The sequence below is a fragment of the Azolla caroliniana genome, unplaced genomic scaffold (genome assembly GCF_043228905.1).
Source record: "Azolla caroliniana isolate FFs.n. ecotype wild unplaced genomic scaffold, voAzoCaro1.0.p SCAF_83, whole genome shotgun sequence".
Classification (NCBI taxonomy): domain Eukaryota; kingdom Viridiplantae; phylum Streptophyta; class Polypodiopsida; order Salviniales; family Salviniaceae; genus Azolla; species Azolla caroliniana.
The window spans coordinates 30,326-50,761 of record NW_028230518.1 but is presented as its reverse complement, the minus strand read 5'-3'; the positions used below and the strand labels follow the sequence as shown (position 1 = coordinate 50,761).

The window sequence follows — 20,436 nt, the reverse complement described above, 5'->3', positions numbered from 1 at the left end:
ATGGGCCTTTTGGAAAAAGACAGAGGTGTCTCAGAGATTGCCTCCAATAGCACTTTGAAATTAGTCTCTTTAGTTTCTTTGGAAGCAGAAGAATTAGCGTATGCTGAAATGCCTCTCTGCATTTGAAGATATAATGAAATGGCGCATCAGTAGAAGATGAAGCACGAAACGGGCAGCAAGATGATGATGATGATGATGATGATGATGATCAAGCAGAGGCAGAGGCAGAGGCAGAGGCAGAAACAGAGGCCAAATTCAGAGTCTCATCATACATCTGGAGATGCTCAGACATCGAATAAGGTGAGTTTTCTATCTAGCATAATTCATGAAGAAACAGAGAAGAAGAAGAAGATAAAGAAATTTGTTTCGGGAATAAAGGTGAAAGAAAAGGAAGTAGAACGCACTACCGAAAAGAAAGTAGGAAATGATGTCGAAAGGAATGTTGAAAGTAGCACAGATGAGCAGAAACAACAATGGGAAGAGAAGGACGGAAACAAGTATGAAAGAAAACATTGGAGAAAACGAGGATTTGCTGTTGATGATTCGGCTTTGGTCGAGCGGGATTTTCTTGCAAAAAGACAAAAGATTGATCATTCAGAGAAGCAAACAGGTATGGAAAACATAGAAAATGTTGATTCTTTGGTCAAATTGAATTTGTATACGAAAAGACATAATTTCGAAGATGTCGACATGCCAAAAGAACTGAATTTGCCTGTAAAAAGACATAAGATAAAGGATGTAGAGATGTGGAAAGAGCAGAATTTACATGTAAACAGACATAAGGTCAATGATGTAGACATGCTAAAAGAGAAGATCGAGCTGAATCTGCATGCAAGAAAACATAAGGTCAGGAATGCAGATATGGTCAAAAAGCAGACAGAGCTGAATTTACTTGTAAATGGAGATAAGAATGATGCTGTAAACATGTCAAAAGAGCCAATTGAACAGAATCCATTCATAAAAAGACAAAAGATAAACATGCAGACCAAGCAAATTTTGCATGTAAAAAAGGAGAACATGAACAATGCAGGTATGCCGAAAGAGGACCACAGATTTGAAGCTAGTGTGGAAACCATAGCTAACATGAAAGTAGATCCAATCCTGGTGAATGATGACGAAAAGGGTGCAAAGGTAAATAGAAAGAGAAAGAAGGAAGATATCATTGAAACTAGATATGTGAAACGCCTTAAACATGCTGCTGATGGACCTTTGCCCACAAGTGAAGAATCTAGGATGATTTATGTAAAGAAAGATGACAAAGAAGAGGGCGAAGGTATGAACAAAAAGAGAAAAAGGAATGGATCAGATGATGACTTGGCAAGTGATATGAAGATACAAGCCTCTGGTGACGAGGAAAAACTGAGCAGAACTGTCCTTGTTGGAAATTTGCCAATGAATGTGAAGAAAAAGGAAATTGTTAAAGAATTCTCTCAGTATGGTCTCATTGATTCTGTACGACTAAGTTCTATACCCATAATAGATGTAAGCTTCCATTGCTATATATTACAAGTAATTTTAGGGGAAAAGACCAAAACACCTAACTTGTTGGACACTAGCATCTACCAGAATACCCCGAGTTCTCAAAATTTACCAAGATATCCCCATGTACTGGTAAATATTATATTTTATTGTGGCGAAATTTGAAAACTTAGGAGTATTCTCATTCAAATCCAACTAGTTAGGGGTATTTTGATGTTTTTCCCTTTTCTTAATATGTTTGCATGGTTACTAAGGAATATTTTCCATACTTTTAGCACCACTTGTTGCATGATCAGAAGTCAGAAAGGTATCTGACTAATGTAACTTCGTGTAGACGAAAATTCCAAGCAGAGGTGCTGTTTTTAAAGCCCAAGTCAATAAAGCCATTACCAGGTTTGTTCCACTTTAATTTATTTAATGCATTCTGCTAAGAGAGTGTCTTGTAGGTTATCTTGGATCTGTTTGGAATACGATATTGTAATGATACCTGACGTTAGTTCAAAACCTTACATTCATTTGTAATTTCCATTTTATCATGCCATTAAATTGTGATTAGAATTTTGAAATCAGCTGAACCAGCAGATTTTGGATGCATACTAGATATTTGATCATTGTCATTGATATATATAGATAAGCTTTCATAATTCAAGTAAAACCCTACTATTATCTTATATCAATGTACCCTTATTAAAGTAAGATTCACTGTGCAGTCATAGGACTGATAAATAAATGGAATGTCACACATGTAGCATATGCATATGCATCTTTTTTCTAATGGGCATCTATCTATTTGGTTGAGTTTACCTCTTCCATCATGAGTTATTTGACATTATTCTCATTTGGAAGAGTTTTAACATCTAATTTCAAAAACAAAGAACCATCACTGAGTTTTTGGAGAGAAAAAAAGAACCATCGCTGAGTAGTATCAACACTATCCCATGTGAATCTTTCTTGTGGTCAATCTCATGTCAATGTGATCTCATGGAGTGGTCTTGGCCTCATATTTCATTACTCAATCAGCTACTTTCTAAAAGATTTCATAAGATGTATATATGTTGCTCTCACATGCCTCCAACAAAGAGGAGTACATGGGTGATCTGTCTAGTCTCCTTCCAACCTTGGCCACAAGATCATAGCACTAAATGTGTTTAAGGTATGCCTTTTACACTCAACCAAACATTCTAACTATGACAGACATTTATTTCTCATGGAACCAATTCTATTACCCTATGTGATATGACTCACATTTACACTTTAATAAATTTAAACGGACATAAATTAGCATTTAAATTTGGTGAGCTTGGAACAAGGACCATGAACATAACATTCATAGGTCTCGTCCAAGTTTTCATTTTGATCTTTTTTTTTGAAAACTTCTTTCCAGTCAACATGCCTATATAGTCTTCAAAGAACTATCACATGCAAATGCTGCACATGCTCACAACATGAAAGAGGTATCTGTTACGATATTATGGACTGATATTATCCCGCTTGATTATGTTCTAATATTGTTTCCTTCAACTTTGCTTTCAGTTGAATGGAAACCTCATACGAGTTGATGCTGCCCATGGTCCATATGGAGTAACGAATGGGAACCCTTCTTCACCTTATGACAATAGTCGATCGATATTAATTGGCAATCTTCCATTTGATGTACAGGTATTGTCTACTGATTGAAGGTTTAACCAAGATTTGTATAACATGCTATTAGACTCGAATTTTCAATTAATGATTGCATTCAACGGATATTATATTTCAGGATGAGGAACTCTATCAAGTATTCACACCAGATATGGATGTTGAAGCCATTAATGTTGTTAGAGATTCTCACACTAGCCTTAACAAGGGAATTGCCTTTGTGCTTTTCAAAACAAAAGTAATACAAACTAAATTATGCCTTAATGGGTGGCTATATTTGTCAATGAGAGCTTCTTTTTTTCTCTTTGCAGGAGAGTGCTAGGCATATCCTTGCCTTTAAACGGAAAATGAAATTGAGGGACAGGATTCTACGAATAAGTCGTGTATTACAAAACAAGAAGCAGGACTCTACATCAACAAAGCATTCAAGGAAACTGGAAGAATATGATAATGATGAGGTCCAGCCACAGAGAAAGAGAGCCAAACCATCTGTCTCCTACAAAGGTGTACAGGATTCAACAGAAGTCAAACATGACAAAAGGAGCCAAATCAGGAGTAAGAGTTCACATTCTAAGAGGCAAATTGCTATGAATAAAGAGGGGAGTAAAAGTCTTGGAAAGCGCAAGCGGGTCGAAAAAACACAACGGGGAATCTCTAGGTCCAAGAAGATTCGGAGAGCTTAGTTTTTTCTCGGGTTTTTCCAGCTGTTAATATATCATTCAAGATGCTAAAATTGTGCAAGCGAAATCCCTATTTCGTGCACATGATGTGCATGCAGGTACATTGGTGGGCATTTTTTGTTATGCCATGAGTCGCTGTCAATGGCATGTTTGCAACCATGTTACCAGCACAAGAATTACATAAAAAAGTCGGCAAATTGCTGATGTGAACTAGATGTATAGATACTAGATTTCCAAATCCTGCAGCATTTTTAAACTTCTGAGTATACCATTTCTTATGTGTTCAAGTATTATGAAAATGTTGAAATTGTATAGGAGAAAATGTCGTCTACAATCATGGATAAGATAACATTTCTGGCTGTCATTTCTTTCCTATTGTCAATATATAATCGTCAAAGTATAAAGTGACATTCGAATGATTGAAGAGTTAGGTATAGGATAGTAGATGACAAGAGCATAGCTGTTAGTACAGAAAGGATGAGGAAAACTTGGGTTTGTTACATTAGGCACTCCAATGATTTTTTTTGGCTGTCCTAGTTTATCAGTCCATTTATGGCCATAGATGTGCCTTCGATTAACCAAAAAAAATTATTTTCAAATATGTATCTTGCTAAATGAAGCACAAAGAGTCCTATTGGATTAACGTACAATGGATATTCTATTCTTAATTGTATGGACCTATTATTATGATCATTCAATATGGTGGATTTTTTGGTAACTCTTCTATTGTTGTGCATCCTAGAAATTTTCTCATCTGTATGATGCCGACTTCCATAGCCCATTTGAAAAATAATGCATGATTTCATAACAAGTAGATTAGCAAATTAGAACAGCCTAAATTGAATTGTCAACTCATTCCTTAGTTTTGAAAATTGTAAGTTTCTGTTGTGTTTTGTAGTTTAATACTTTTATCAATGGTTAATTGATATATATGGAACAATGTCACTATGGTGTTGAATAATGCACGAACCCCCATTGGTTAACTAGTTTTTTTTTTCCAAAAATTGGTTGACTAGTTTTATGATTAATGTGGACTAGCAAGCTCCAATTGATATTTGGGGAGAACAAAGAAAATGATACACTAATTGATGCATAAGTGGAAGAAAAGGAAGAGGGTGCGTAGTGTGAAATCAACTTGAGTTTATAAGCATGGCTATGTTATTACATAAAGAGATGCATACATGTATATATATAAATTCATGACTTGGCATGTTAGGTGTTAGAACATGCTTGTTGGGTTTGATCATATGCAATCAATTCTTATGATCCATGGACTTATAACATGATGTCCTCAACCCACTTGAGCACAACTTGTCATAAACTTACTTGAGTGTTAACTTCTTATAAGTTATGTTGGGTAATGTGGTGAACCTTGTGAAGAAGTTAGTCATGGAACAATTGTCCCGCTTAGTGAACCACATCAAGCCGATCAAACGAATTATTGAGTGGCCAAGCCATATCGTCAATGCCGAGTCATTGTAGTAGTAGTGATAGAAGAAAGAGGAGGAGGATTCCTTTTTCCATTTCTTCACCACAACTTTGTTTCACTAAAGATAAAGATTTGAATACAATATAAGTTATTAATTGATAGAATGATTGCTACTCCACCATTTAGTTGTGCTATGTTGACACACTAAAGAAACATAATAGGAACACTATATAAGTTATTAATCAATATATAGTTATCGTTGCTCTATCATTTAGCCATGCAATGTGAACAGAGCAAATGGTCTAAGTAGTTAACTTTCATATCAAACAAATGTATATCGAGGCAAGAGGAGGGGTTTTGGGTGATCTAGGGGTTGTTGATTGAGGGTCGAAGGTGGAAGGTGGTCACTACAAGGAATATGTATGATGTCTAGGTTAGAGTGTTAAGAGAATATGGGGATTAGGAAGATGTTTTTGTTGGCATTGTCACCAGTATTATAGTGATTCTCTATGTCACCAAGATATTGGTGGTTATTGTCTTCATTCGAGAAATCATCTACCATTGTAGTGTAATGGTTGGGTGTTTTCGTCGATTTTCACACTATGATTGTATAATGCTTTTATAGTAAGAGTATGTATGTTGTATTGTATATTTTGACCAATTTTAATTTGTTAAGTATACACATATATCATTCAAACATATTGCAAACATATTTTTATTTGATTTAGGATGGTGAGAACGATGGTTATTGCAAAGTAGGGTTAGGGGCTCAGTCATATGGATGAAGTAAGAGCTAGGAGAGAAGAAAGATTGAGATGATGAGATTGAATAATGAGATTGAATAATGAGATTGAATAATGAGATTGACTAAAGGAAGAACATGAGGTTGGAATAGTGGAGAGAAATGGAGAAACCAGAAACAAATTATTAAATTAGAGGGGATGTCCACTAGGAGATAGTGAGGAGTAAAATAAGAGAAAATAGGCTATAGAAAAGGATGGAAGATAAACAAAAAGAAGAATAAATACAAATAACATGAAAAGGAAGAGCCAAACCAACAATAAATAAAGTTTAAAATAAATAAAAAGACTACCTTCGAACCCATGACTTCCCTTCCCTTTCTAACAATGCAAACGGAAAAACTCAGCAATGAATTTAACCATGCCTAATGAAAGTGGGGATGTGAGTTCAACTTGAACCATGATGGTTGTAGTCAATGTTTAGGGTTCAATGGACACTTTAGCATCTCCTTCATGGTGGACATGTGGGTTCTCTTATTGTGGATGGGTATGTGTTTTTATGATCCACACTTGGACAACTTTCCTTATCGGGGTTGCCTATTGATTGGGTTCCAATTTTGGTGTGATTAAGGATGCCAAATATTGTTGATATTTTGTGTATTTACCAAAAGACCACAAAGTTTTCAAAAGCTGCAAGAGTAAGCTTCCATGAGAATAAATTTTGCATTGTAGAGAGACTTTCTTGAAACATTTGAAGACTCAGATTTAGATGTATAACCTATTGAATGTCCACGATACTCCATACATAATACTCAAGATTCTCAGGATTTTTTGGTGTTTTGCTGTGTAAACAATTCAAATAATGTAAGTGGAATTTTAATAGAAAATGCCCTTTACACTACATGTCATTTTCTACGAAAAAGCATCATGGCTTTATGAAAATATTGTACCTTCATGTTTATGGACGAATAACAATTACTTTAGAATGTCAATGGATTGGCAAGTTCGAAATTTTCCTTTCCAATAAGATTGACATGTTTTAAAAATACATGTCCCATGGAATTGTTGGTTGCACATCAAAACCTAACATTGGTTGTGGTTGATTATTATATTGGCAACTATTTCCATTTTGATGTTGTGCGCATCTACCAGGTGCAAGTGTAACATATTTTATACATTTATATTGGTATGCATAGCAAATGAAACTAAATATAGAGTGATTCAACAATATCATTGGAATTTCTTGCATGGTGCATTGCAAAAAGTATAAAACAACAACAATTCCATCAAATTATTGTTAATTATTTGCTTTTGCAAGTCTAGAGCCAAGCGCCTATTAATGATGAATACAAGCTTTAAACATATAATGCATGTATTTTTTATGGCACATAGGATTGTACTACGAAATAGAAAAAACTAGATTACCGCTTCATATAACCATACGAAATTAATTGTGACTAAAACTTGCCCTTGTGCATGTAAGTGAAGAGTTAACAAAATGCATGTAACTATATTACCGCTTGATATAACAATATAACAATGTAAGTGAAGGGTTACTGCAAGAGATATGGAGTGAAATTGTAGCCACTCTAAAGAGCCAATATGATGGCCTTAAGGGCGGCTCCGAGGGAGTTGAAAGACAACGAATAGTCTTCATCCAACAATGGTCGTTCTCTCCCTTTCTTGAGTCAGTGGGCATCCACATAAGATGGAACTATCGCGTCCCTTCAGGGATTTGTACATAATCGTCTCATTTGTAAATTTTATAATTAATGGAAGGAGTTTGTTTTTGGAAAAAAAAACGATACAAAAATAATTATGAAGAAAACTTGCCCATTGTGCATGTAGAGATTGCAAATCAATTTAAGAAGATATGCATTGGAATTATGTTTGACAATTGAATAAAGCTATAAAACAGACAATGATTATAACTTCCACTTGTGCCCATATTTAATATGATAAGTCTAGAACAATGGAATTGATCTAATAACGTTGAATATAAGCACAATAACTGTTATTTTTAATGAAGTGGACCTCTCAATCAAGTTCATGCATGCACATCTTTTGCAAAAACAATTTTATTGTGGAATCGCTAAATTTATCATAGGAAGATTAAATTTCTATGATGTAAAACATGCTTGCGGACTTTGAAACGGAATATATGTTCTATTGGTACACATTGATGGAATGCATGGCATACATGATGCATTTCACACGATGAGGGCCACGTCATGGAACAATGCTTCATGCCCAAAGTGATGATGGAAAAAGATTTTGGAGGTATGGATCTACGAGTCTAATATTTGTCAATGGTGGTAGCCATAACTCGAGCACGAGTGTCTTATGAAAGAAAGATGAGTGTGCATAGAGGAGTCCTCTTTTAGGGAAACGATAATTATTTGGGCATGTGACCAATTGAAGACCATCTCAAAAATATCATTTCTGTATATTTCTAGAATGATGATGTGGAGTTTCAACTTACAATGAAGTGGATGATGATGACACCATTATTGGAATGCTTGCTTCACAATTTCTCCCTCGAGATAACTACCCAATAAGTCTCAACATTAGGGGCTTCTAAAAGCCCAAAATTGTGTCCGTAGATAGGTGCAAAGGGAGCACGTGGTTAGTAATATCACCATTGGACGTTAATGTGACAAGGGAATATAACTAGGTGGTGGTAGTAGACAAATTATGGATTTCCTCTTAATACGAATGAGGTTATGCAGAGGAGGCACAAGATACTTATTGAAGTATATCTAGGGGTACACAAGGTTTCCACTCGCCATTTCGAGATTCCATATGTGAGGTGGAGGATATCCATATAGATGTGGTGTGTGGGGCGCAAGGGTTTTGGATAAGGACCTAAGTCTTTGTGCTTCTAAAGGCAAGGCTCTTTGCATATTGAGTGGGTTGTGGGTCGACAACCTTTTAGGTCCCCACTGTACCAAGGCCCTAATTTATATCACCACCTTGCATATAAAAAGCTCATAGTCCCATAACTATGTTGCACTCCCTATGTGTAGGAGAGGTCACTCATAATCTTAGGTCTATGATTTGGATTCATATATGTATGTACATACAAGAGGTATATGCTCCTTGTGTAATATTAATATGATATGTTATGGATGCGAGGTGAAAACACGAGGGTCACACATAAAATCAACAAAGGCCTCCCCTCCCCCCTACGAAATGTTCGGTGTCTGATCTGGAACCGTAGATGGGCGTTAAACGGAGGTGATTCGTGGAGCCCTGAGCGAGTAAAATCGTCCGTCCATAAAACGTATGTACATATGTCTGTCGTCCGAGAGATGGCTCTTACGGAGGACCAAGACGGAATGGAGTGGGAAAATGAATGTGATAAATAAAAGAAGGCCAAGTTTGAATAAAAAACAAGAGTGAGTGAGTGTGTGTGTGTGTTGTTGTTAGTGCATAAACAGAGGAGAAAAAGGCATGTATGTATGTATGTATGTATAATGTATGTATGTATACATATACATATGTGTTGCCTTCTTCCTTACTTCTAAGTTCTGTGTACCATTTTTTGTATGTATGTATGTATGTATGTATACATATACATATACATATACATATACATATGTGTTGCCTTCTTCCTTCCTTCTAAGTTCTGTGTACCATTTTTTGTGGTCTTCCTCACCATTACTAACTAACCAAGAAGAGGAGGAAGCAGAAAAGAGAAAATTAAAGAGAAGACGAGTGAAAAAAACAAGAGAAAAATTGTAGACTGTAGTAGCAGTAGCAGTAGCAGTAGCAGCAGTAGAAGAAGAAGAAGAAGAAGAAGAAGAAGAATAAGAAGAAGAAGAAGAAGAAGAAGAAGGATTAGCAGTAGAAGTAGTAGTAGTGGAAGAAGAAGAAGAAGAAGAAGAAGAAGAAGAAGAAGAAGAAGAAGAAGAAGAAGAAGAAGAAGAAGAAGAAGAAGAAGAAGGAGGAGGAGGAGGAGGATCAGCACTAGAAGAAGAAGAAGCAGAAGAAGAAGGATCAGCAGTAGAACTAGTAGTAGAAGAAGACCCATTTTGTTGTCATCCATATTTTCTGAATATGGAGCAACCGGCGGCGGCATTCGCTGGCGATGGGTTCATGCATCATCAAGGCCCGATTTTCTACGTTCCGCCGCTGCGCATCGTCGCCCCACCCGGAGTCCCGCCTTTCCTACCACACACATTTGACCCCCTAAACTTCTTCAATGGTTTCCCACCCCCTCGCATTCCTACACCACCCACATCTCCTCCTCCTACGCCAGCATCTCATACCGTTGAACAAAATCTTCGGAGAAATGCCTCCGGAAATGCCCGGCCAAATGCCCAACCCAACGATGATGACGTCACCGACGACATCGTCCACAGTCCCGGCAATGGGTCCAAGCAACCGTCTCCTCCTGGCCGTCCCTGCCGCCATCGCCGCCCCCCCTCCGATGTAAGTGAAAACTCTCCTCCTCTGCATGAGCGCTCTTCTTTTGATGACCACAAGGAAAAGAGAAGGAGCAGTGAATCCCGACCCAAAAGACCTGCCTCTTCTATGAAGCGGTGTTCTTCTTCCTCCTCTTCGGGTGGCACCTCGTCGGCCCGTCCTCCTCGCCGCGCCATCACTAACACTCTCCGTATATACGATGCTTTGCGGAGAAATTTATTGTTGGAAGAAGAGAGCAAAGATCGAGACATCAGCAAAGGTACCCGCCCCGACTTGAATGCTGGTAGCATTGTGAATCTCCGAGGATTAGCTGTAAATCGAAATTCAAAGGTCATTGGCTCCGTCCCTGGCATTGAAGTTGGAGACCAATTTTACTTCCGAATGGAGATGTGTTGTGTTGGTATGCATGGGCCCATCCAAGGTGGCATTGAATACCTAACTATGAAAGAGAGCGAATACAGTACCCCTGTTGCCATTAGTATCATCTCTTCAGGAGGTTATGATGCCAAAGATGATGGTGAGGTACTTATATACACGGGTCAAGGTGGAAAAAGTGCACTTGATAGTAAACCAAATGAAGATCAGAAGTTGGAGAGGGGCAATTTGGCTATGGAAGGTAGCATGAAACACAAAGTCCCTGTTAGAGTAACAAGAGGTATCAAAGACACCACAAGCCCCTCTGGAAAAACATATACCTATGATGGTCTATACAAGGTCGAACAATGTTGGTCAGAGAAAGGAAAATTTGGATTTGAAGAGTTCAAGTTTAAGCTTCGGAGGTTACCAGGACAGCCGGAGCTTGGATCATCTGTCCTTAAGCTTTCAAACTCTTTAAAGCAGAATCCAAGTGAGAGACAAGGATTGTGCCTTGCTGACATTTCCGATGGTAAAGAAGGATTTCCTGTCTGTGTGGTGAATACAGTAGATAGCCTGCATAGCCCACAACCTTTCCAGTATTCAACTAGTTTGTACTACCCACAAGGAGCTTCTTATTATCAACAGCATTTTGGCGGTGCCATAGGATGTGAATGCAAAGGTGTATGCAATGTTTCACAGGCATGTTCTTGCTATTCTAAGAATGGTAGTGTGTTTGCATATCTTAATGGTGGGGTTCTTGTGAAAGAGAGAGCCATAATTTACGAATGTGGCAGCAATTGCAAGTGTCCACTTAGCTGTCGAAATAGGCTGACACAAAGAGGGATGAAATATCGGTTAGAAGTTTTCAAGACAGAGGATAGAGGGTGGGGTTTAAGATCCTGGGACAGTATTCCAGCAGGCAGCTTTATATGTGAGTACACCGGAAAGCTCATCGAGAATACACAGCCTTTGCGTTCCAGAGATTATCTCTTAGATACCAGTAGGTTACCACAAAATATTCCTCAGTGGGGCGATGCATCAAATCTTCTCAGTACACGAACTTCACAAATCAAAGATTTTGCTCCCAGACCAGATATCCTCATTGATTCAAGTCAAACTGGAAATGTGTCACGGTTTATCAATCATAGCTGTTCTCCAAATGTGTTTGCTCAGTGTGTTGCATGGAATCACCATGACTCAAAGCACCCTCATATCATGCTTTTTGCAATGGACAATATTCCACCTTTCAATGAATTAACTATGGATTATGGAACCCAAAAGCCATCTTTGGATTCTCGATGGGTAGCGAAACACTGTCTTTGTGGGTCTGAAGAATGTAAAGGGATATTTTATACTTAACTCCAACGAAAGCTTTTGTGCCAGCTATCTCAAAGGTGAATAAATATTCTCTATCAGAATGCTCAAAAAATATTTCTCTTTGTATCTTGCTTCGTCTGTGTGCCTTGTTAGGATTTCTGATATGACTGATTTTGGGTTTGGACAAAAGGTCTTTCATCATGGGACAAATATCTAATGCTTTTCAGATTGAATATTTCTGGTTATTTTGGAGGGAGTTGTGATTTAGTCTATGCCAGTTGATTATAGCTTATGTCATGGGTAGTGTCTAAACTTTACTTTTCAAAAGTCAGGAATACATGGAGTTGTGTGGAGTTTGCTTGCATGAATATTGGAATGGATGGTAGTACTGAATATGCATAAAATTAAATCGATTTTGTGCAAAGACCATATAGAAAAGGGGCCAAATGGAAGATTTGTACTTCTCCTACATAAAAGTGGTTTTACTTAAGTAACACCCCTACATATTTTTACTGGAATGAATGGGATCTGGATGTTTTTAGTGAAAGTAAACTGTCTATAGATTCGAATTGTTTTAATAAAATAAAAGGAAAAGAAAACGAGAGAGAAAGAGAACACATATGTATTTTTAGCTTGTGCACTTTTACTAGAATAAATGAGATTTGAAGTATTTTTATCGAAAGAAAATAGCTTTCTCTTTCTCATTAAGAAGATGTAGAAATGGATTTTAGGTAAAATGTTGACATATGTTTTGTCAAGCATAAACTATCATGTGCTTAAAAGACATCAGGTCTTAATACCATTAGGCCAAGTATATGTACATGCTACTATATTTTGTGTATCAAGTATAATGTTATGCCACATTATACTAAAATTTTCCCTAAAATTAACTTAAATATTGATGGTAGAAACTACTAATCAGGACCCACCCACCATCGGCCTCATTCCTCATGGTAATTGGTCTGAAATGCTTGTGATAGATCTCAATATCTAATATATCATACACTTTTAATTGCCTTTAAATGTGGAGCTGTTTTTTGTTCGATTGCAAGTTTGCAAATTGCAAAGCCAGTTATCACAGTAAAATGTTGGTTTTCAGGGAAACTTACTTGCACGAAAAATTCTGGTATAGCTGATTTATGTATGAGTATGTCCTGTTGAAGTGCTGTTTCATTATCATTATGAATTACAGGTTTACACATCTCTACATAGGCTGCAACCCAATCGTGTATGTTAAACGAGTACTGTAATGACGCTTCCTAAAGTCTTCCCGACATTGTAACTTTTTCCTGGTTTTGGGCTATTTTTGCGCATCCCAAGAGTGCTTCTTCTAGAGGTTTGATCCCTTTATTTTGCATATACAAAAAAGAATTTTGACTGATTTTAAAATGTGTTTAATCAATATTGTTAAGAAGAGCTAATGTAATTCCAGGGTAGGAAATAATAGAATAGGTACATGCATCTGCTGTAAACCTTCAAATACTTTGATTAGACTTGTTTGCACACAAATCTCATTTTTATCCAGAATACACCAAGCTTTGGTTTCTTTGTAAAACATTCTTTTCAGTCTAACGGTGTGTTTGGAGCTTTCAAGGTCATTGCTTCTTGTCAAACATAGGAAAGATTATTGTACTGAAATCTGAAATTTTCATGAATATGTGAATGTCAATGTTTTTGATGGAAAAGACGATCACATATGAATGGTGGCTTGGGCATCAATAGAGGAGAGAAGAAGATTCTCTCCAAAGAGGTGTCTAGTGCTTCTGAGGAGGAAAATGAGGATGTGATCAAGGGAGAAGCGGAAAGGCTAAGTGAAGCAAATCCCAGCCTAGACAATGCTTCACAAAGTTGAAGATCTTGGGATCAGAAGTACCAAGTATGGTTGGGGAAATGGGGGAAACAGAAACGAAAGGAATAAGTATCTAAGTTTGTAGAACTGGTAAATAAAGTAAAAATGGAAAAGGTGATGTTTGTTAACAGATTTATACCCATATAAAAATGTGTTCAATGAATTACCTAATACATGTAAAGTGCATTAAGGAAATGCCAGTCTACACAACTGTTTACTAAGGTGAAGGTTTTGGGATCAGAGTTGCTGAGTATGACAGGAAATGGGGGAAATATAAGTGGAAGAAATGAGTATTGAAGTCTGGAAACTGATAATGAAATGAAAACAGAAACAGGAGGTGTTTTCTTTTTCTGATTTATACCCATATATGAATGTGTTCAATGAATTAACTCATACATGTAAAGCACATTAAATATTTATAGAATCAAAGTAATAGCTAGAAGGTAGAAGTAAATAAAGTTTTTGAGAGCAGTCTGAGAGCACGAAAACAAGCTGATGTTTCTCAAGGAAGAGTTACCTGAGAAACGGGTTGACTTGTGTTTTGCAAAAGAAGCAATCATGGAAACACAGGAACAACAGATGTAAGATGGGCTAGACTAAGTTAATTGCACATTTTGTTTGAAGTTTAGCAAATGTATGATGTGACAGTGTGGCCACCTGCATGAAGCTATCTCTGCTAAGAAATGGAATGGATGCGGGATTGCCAGGGGAACTCTGGTGTATGCAATGGCTAGTCTTGCAGTGGCACCTGGAATGGAGCTAACAGAGGCTGCAGCTGACCAAAATCACACGTGAGAGGAGATGTCTGAAGACATGATGGATAGCTTGGTAAAGTGACCACAATATTTATTACACTTAGAGATATTGAGATATAGCAAAGCTCCTGCAATCTGAAGCTGACGGGAATGCGGCATGAGAGTAAGCACTTTTAGAGTATAGATGGATCAGAGAAAAACAATTGTGAAGATTACGAAGCCCAATATAACAATCAATAGAAACCAGGAAATGCCTCTGGATCATTGGCCAGTTGATACGTGGGTAGACCTCCAAATGGGTACACGTAGCATCTCCCCGAACATGAATTCCCCTGTAATAAGGAATTTGACTTCCATCATGTGATTATGCAACCTTTATTGGAGGGGTTAAGGAGACCTATAAAGGGAAAACCCCAAACCCTGAGTCACAGCGTATTGAGTGATGGCTACTGTAGGACTCTTGCCAAACCAGTCCACACTCTCGTGTAGCATGAAGAACCTTGTGGTAATGGCTAGCTTAGGCGTTTTGGCTTCCAAACCCTATTGGTTTTATGGCTCATTAAAGAGTTCCTGATTAGACCTCATCGTGTGAATGCGAATTTGGTGCATGTTACATTGTGTTTGCAAGTTCAGATTGTGGAACGTAACTAACACTAATGGTCTGGCATCCTTCAAAAAGATGTAGATAAACTTTAACTATGTATGTATCTTTAAGAGTTCCTTGCTGTGGTTTTTGCTCACAAATGTTTCATATGTAAACATACATTTGTAGGAGGGAACACCAATATTTCAAATATATTGTAGTCACAATCCCATTTCCATTTGTGAAGCAGTTATTTATTGTCTTACACATCATTGTTAGTAGGAATAGTGATTTGTAATGGAATGGGATATTTGACATGGTATTTCCTCTTTCCTCTGTTAACCTAATCTTAGGAATGCTGAAGTGGGTAGATACAGGGTACAATGTTTCAAATATGTATTAGTCATAATCCCATATCCATATGTGAAACATTTGTTTGTTTATCTTATACAGCATTTTGAGTTGGGATAGTGATTTGACTTCCTCTTCCCTCTCTTAATGCAATCTGTCATTTCCTACTTTATTCATCTCATTATTCTCATTCCATTTTCTAATTTCCTTATTTAAGGTAAAGTGCACTGCCCATAGATCATTTTACTGCTGTTTTGGTATTTTACTAACTTAACAATCTTGAAACAGGCAAGATTGTGTTGATTTGCCGAAGAGGAACGAAGAAAGATTCTTGGTAACTTATATTAGAAGAGAGGTTCAGACATGATTCAAATATATATACTCCTATTTTTGGTTCAAGGAATTGATTTGATTTTGAGTCGGTCATGATAACATACAATACCACAAATTTTGGGAAAAATGGGTCACAAGTCATATAATGTGTAATGCTTGTACATATAAAACAAAGGTTGTTTGTACTTTTGGAAATGGAAATTCATGTGTGCTGAATTGCTGAAGATGAGCAAAGAAAGATTCTTGGCAACATATATTAGAAGAGAGGTTCAGAGATGATACTCCTATTTTTTGCTCAAGGAATTGAATTGATTTTGAGTCGGTCTTGATAACATCAAATTCTGCAAATTTTGGAAATGAAGTCTTGTTGTGTGTGTGCTTGTTGTATGAGAACCAGATTTTTGTGTATGATTTATACTCAAGGATGATTCTGGAAGCTGCACCATTTTGAACTTCACTTTATGAAAACTTTTTTGTATCCTGCAGCTCTTAGAGAGACCAAATCCTGTTAAATGCTTAGCTAGATTTTGATCATATTTGTGAAAAAGAAGTTGTGAGTGTCCTATGACTTTGTTGTGTTTTCATGATAACAAGTCCATATTTGATTGTTGTGGGTTTCGTAAGTCTTTATGGCTTCTATAGTGAAATATATTGTGTGTCTATCTTTCTCTCCCCAAACAATTGGGGGGGAAACCCGTAACATCCTAACTTGTCATCATATTAGAAACAAGTGCTAGGCCCAAAGAGGTATTAGCCATGCAAAGAGTATACGCTAATAATTAATTAATAATCAACAAATATCAAATAAAATATTGAAAAACGATATATTAATAAACAATAACAATGAATTAATAATTGATAAATAAGAAATATAAAAGCAAGCAATGATCCACGAAACGAAATAGGTAATGATAAAAAATTTGGATGGATAACAATCAATTAATAATTGTGGATATAATTGTGAGATCCATGTTAAGTCGTGAAGCAGTAAATGCGAGAATGAATGAGATTTCACAACAAACCATCACACGCTAATAATTAATTAATAATCAACAAATATCAAATAAAATATTGAAAAACGATATATTAATAAACAATAACAATGAATTAATAATTGATAAATAAGAAATATAAAAGCAAGCAATGATCCACGAAACGAAATAGGTAATGATAAAAAATTTGGATGGATAACAATCAATTAATATTGAATAAATTAGTGATTACATATCTTCGATCGTCTAATAAAACTCACAACTAATTAGTGTTACATAAAATATCAATTAAATTATAAATTGAATATCTACGAATGATTGATGAAACATTAAATTGAACATCCTATCAATTAATCACTGTTTAAACATTGACAAACAATCAATCAAAAACCAGATTGAATATTACTAAACGATATAGCTAACATAAAAAAAAAAACACTAAAAAATGATCATTCAAACATTAACAAAGAAAGTCGAAATCAAACTAACAATATGGTCATTAAACAATTGCCCCACCTTCCTGGATTGATCATCAATTGCCCAAGAATAAAACACCTAAAGAGATAAAAGATCATAAGTGCATGACACCAAAATTACGAATCAAAATACCAATGATAAACAACGAACATTTACATTAAGAAAAGAATGGTTTGAGGGGTCTTAACCAGAGGCAACCACATCAAAGGTCAACATATGAACATAAAATAGCATCTGGTACCACAAAATTTACCCTCATGCTATATTTTAGATTTTGAGATCAACAGATCCAAAGGCAAGGGCATTACATTTCTATTTAATCAAAATTGGTATTAGGTAGTGGGTTACTGATTTTTGTAATCTTGCATCTATTGTATAAGATTGGTAGTAGGTACATGAGTGCATTCCGAGTGGTATGCGGCTAGATACCAGGCCTAAATAAACCATGGATTTTGAGCTAAGAAAGTCCGCACCATTGATTTTCAGGCCATAACGTTTACACTCATTCATTGTCGTCCTACACCCCAGTACCTTTTGCTAGCTATGTAACTCCCTTGAGTTCAAACCTTCATCCCATTTGAATATATATTTATGACTAATTTCAAAGATAAAGCAATTTTGTGCTATCTTCTCGGAGTTCTGTGCATATTTGTGGTTTTTTTATCTATTGTGTCTTTGTTCTTTGTTGCGTACTGTTAATAATAAGGGTGTAGGCATAAGTGTGGATACTAGTGCACTTTCCCAAGGAGCTTGGTTGTAGCCATTTCCCTTATACGCAGATAGGATACGAGGGAGTATCCCATTACGTTGTCGTGAAGATTTTCGGCTACGGTGTGAAACCGGGGTGGAAAGGGCAAGTCGGTGGTGTGCAACATGTGCACATGTATAGCAGGAAAACGGTGTATAGAATAAAGGGGGAGTATTTGTCCGACATTGTAACGTCTCTCCCTCCTTGGGCTATAAAAGGAAGGGAGGGGTCCCTTTTGAAAGGGTTGCCCATTTTGAGTCGTAAGGGTATACCATTTTGTAGAGGGTCTTTCTTTTGTTAAGAGTTCCTAGGGTTAGTAACTTCCTGTTTTCTTTTCTTCTTCTTCTCCTTCTTGGGAAGTCGGGTGCCGCAGCTATGGTGGCAAAGCTGTTCGGTTAACTTCTTTTCTTCTGAGCGTAGCCCGGCTTGAAGCCGGGGTTGTATCTTTCCCCTTTGTAATATACATACAATCATATCAGTTTGTTCATATTGGTGTATTCGGAGGTGCTGGGAGCTTAGCCCCTTTTGCTTTCTGTGTATACGAGTCGGTGTTGCGCGCATGCTCTTTCTCTCTCTGTCTCTCGTGCTCGGTTGCCTTCGGGTCGTGTCTGGAGTTGGTTTTCTCGGCATCCCTTTCTCCCTCGTCCGAGACCGCCGTGGTCCTGCCCCTTCTACACGCACGTGTTACCGGCCGGCAAGGAGTCCAAAAATACGGAGTGAAGGAATTAATTAAGTATGGTTGTAATAAGCATAGTGTGGACGGACGGACTGGAAACGGTATGCCGTTCCAGATCCGGACGGATCCCGAATAGGTGCGAGAGGCACCGTTTTGTACTAAGGGCCGGAAACTTATTTAAAGGCCCGGACCCCATTGTAATCACAGCGGATAATTAATAGAGCTTATGATGTTTATACTTCTGTCTTGATTTCCGTTCTGTAATTACTGTTATATCTTACGCGTGTAATTAACTAAAGCACTCTAATCGTGTAACCTATGGAAGTCGTTGTAATCGTTGAATCTTAATCCTATGCCGTAATCACCCTTTGGTGAAGTGTCTCCGTGACACCTTGTGTTAGGCCTTGTCCGGTCAGTGAATAACACAGTTTTGGCGACCACGATTCCTGCTTTCTCGCAGCGAACGATGGTAATGGATGACTAGACCAACGCACGACTTGGTTACAGACCGAGCTCGACGCCTCGCCGAACGGCAAAGACGGCGTGAGACTTTCCAGCAATCAGCGCACGAAATTCGCTCGGATCGTTCGTTCTCCAACGAGATCCGGAGAGTCGCGGAGGAATCTCTTCGGTTACGGCAAACTCGCGACCAGGACGACGGAAGCAGTCTAAGTAGGCTCCGGGAAACCGAACGCCTCCTGGAGGCGATGGCAAGCGGAGAAAACGAGGCAGAAGCCTTTTCAGCCTACGAATCGGATTCCGAAGGGGGATACAACGTGCACACGAACTACCGGAGCAGTAACGATACCCCCGGCGGCCCGGAGGACGACGGGTCGGATACCGTGCCGACTCCAGAACCGGAACCGCTCAACCAGGGCTATCCGGAACCGCAAACGGAAGCCGTCAACCCACCAACACCGGAAGTGGAAGAAGCAAAGCCACCGACACCAACGAAAGAGCCGGCAAAAGTACCGGAAGAAGAGCCGGTGAAGGAACCGGAAGAAGAACCGGAAAAGGAACCGGAAAAAGCACCGGCACAAGAACCGGAAGTGGAACCGGAGAAAAAACCGGAAAGTTATCAACAAACGCCACTAAACCGCGGCCTAATACTGGACGACGACATGTCGTTCCAATACTCAAAGTATCGCGATGATCCGGACGCGGAAGCGCATGTTCATGACTTCGAGCAGACATGGGAGGCAAATCACACGTCCCAGCGAATGACACCGGAGGAAGAAGAACGCTCGAAGATAGCGGAATTCGGAGTCACGTTGGAGGGACCAGCGACACGATGGCGGCGGACGCAGGACCCGGCGACCATCACAACCTTTGCAGAATTAAAAGCAAAATTCTTGCATTTTTTCCACAAGGAGGTCGACCAGACGACAATGGTGGGCTTGTTTTATACGATCCGACAGGAGGCAGGGGAAAGCATTCCCCAATTCGTCATCCGTTTCCAACGAATGCATAGCCAGCTTGCCCGTGCACCCCCGGAGGAGGAATTACGGACGATATTTTTAAACGCACTCCGGGAACCGTTACGCACGGTGTGTACGGTGATCGAATTTCGAGGATGCACCATCGACCAGGTCATTGACCGGGTC

The 20,436-nt window shown here is 38.1% G+C and overlaps 2 protein-coding genes across 2 annotated transcripts; both read left to right on the top strand.

Annotated features, from left to right (window-relative positions):
* The first annotated feature begins 64 nt into the window (after positions 1-64).
* On the top strand, positions 65-4,050 carry LOC147849310 (uncharacterized). The gene is made up of 6 exons (XM_087337658.1): positions 65-1,482; positions 1,814-1,872; positions 2,864-2,933; positions 3,013-3,138; positions 3,239-3,355; positions 3,429-4,050. Exons 1-6 carry the CDS (start codon positions 157-159, stop codon positions 3,798-3,800), a joined length of 2,070 nt encoding a protein of 689 aa, XP_087193784.1. The 5' UTR covers positions 65-156; the 3' UTR covers positions 3,801-4,050.
* Positions 4,051-9,650: 5,600 nt separating this feature from the next.
* LOC147849309 (histone-lysine N-methyltransferase family member SUVH9-like) lies at positions 9,651-16,140 on the top strand. Its single transcript, XM_087337657.1, has 3 exons — positions 9,651-12,145; positions 13,261-13,404; positions 15,895-16,140. The coding sequence occupies exon 1, from the start codon at positions 10,026-10,028 to the stop codon at positions 12,108-12,110; it is 2,085 nt and encodes a 694-aa protein (XP_087193783.1). The 5' UTR covers positions 9,651-10,025; the 3' UTR covers positions 12,111-12,145; positions 13,261-13,404; positions 15,895-16,140.
* The last annotated feature ends 4,296 nt before the right edge of the window (positions 16,141-20,436 follow it).

Excerpts from the sequence above, each read along its gene's own strand:
- LOC147849309 (XM_087337657.1), top strand. The coding sequence starts at position 10,026 with ATGGAGCAACCGGCGGCGGCATTCGCTGGCGATGGGTTCATGCATCAT.
- LOC147849310 (XM_087337658.1), top strand. The coding sequence starts at position 157 with ATGAAGCACGAAACGGGCAGCAAGATGATGATGATGATGATGATGATG. Across the intron at positions 1,483-1,813 it reads GTTCTATACCCATAATAGAT|ACGAAAATTCCAAGCAGAGG; the intron begins GTAAGCTTCCAT and ends AACTTCGTGTAG. Across the intron at positions 2,934-3,012 it reads ATGCTCACAACATGAAAGAG|TTGAATGGAAACCTCATACG; the intron begins GTATCTGTTACG and ends CTTTGCTTTCAG.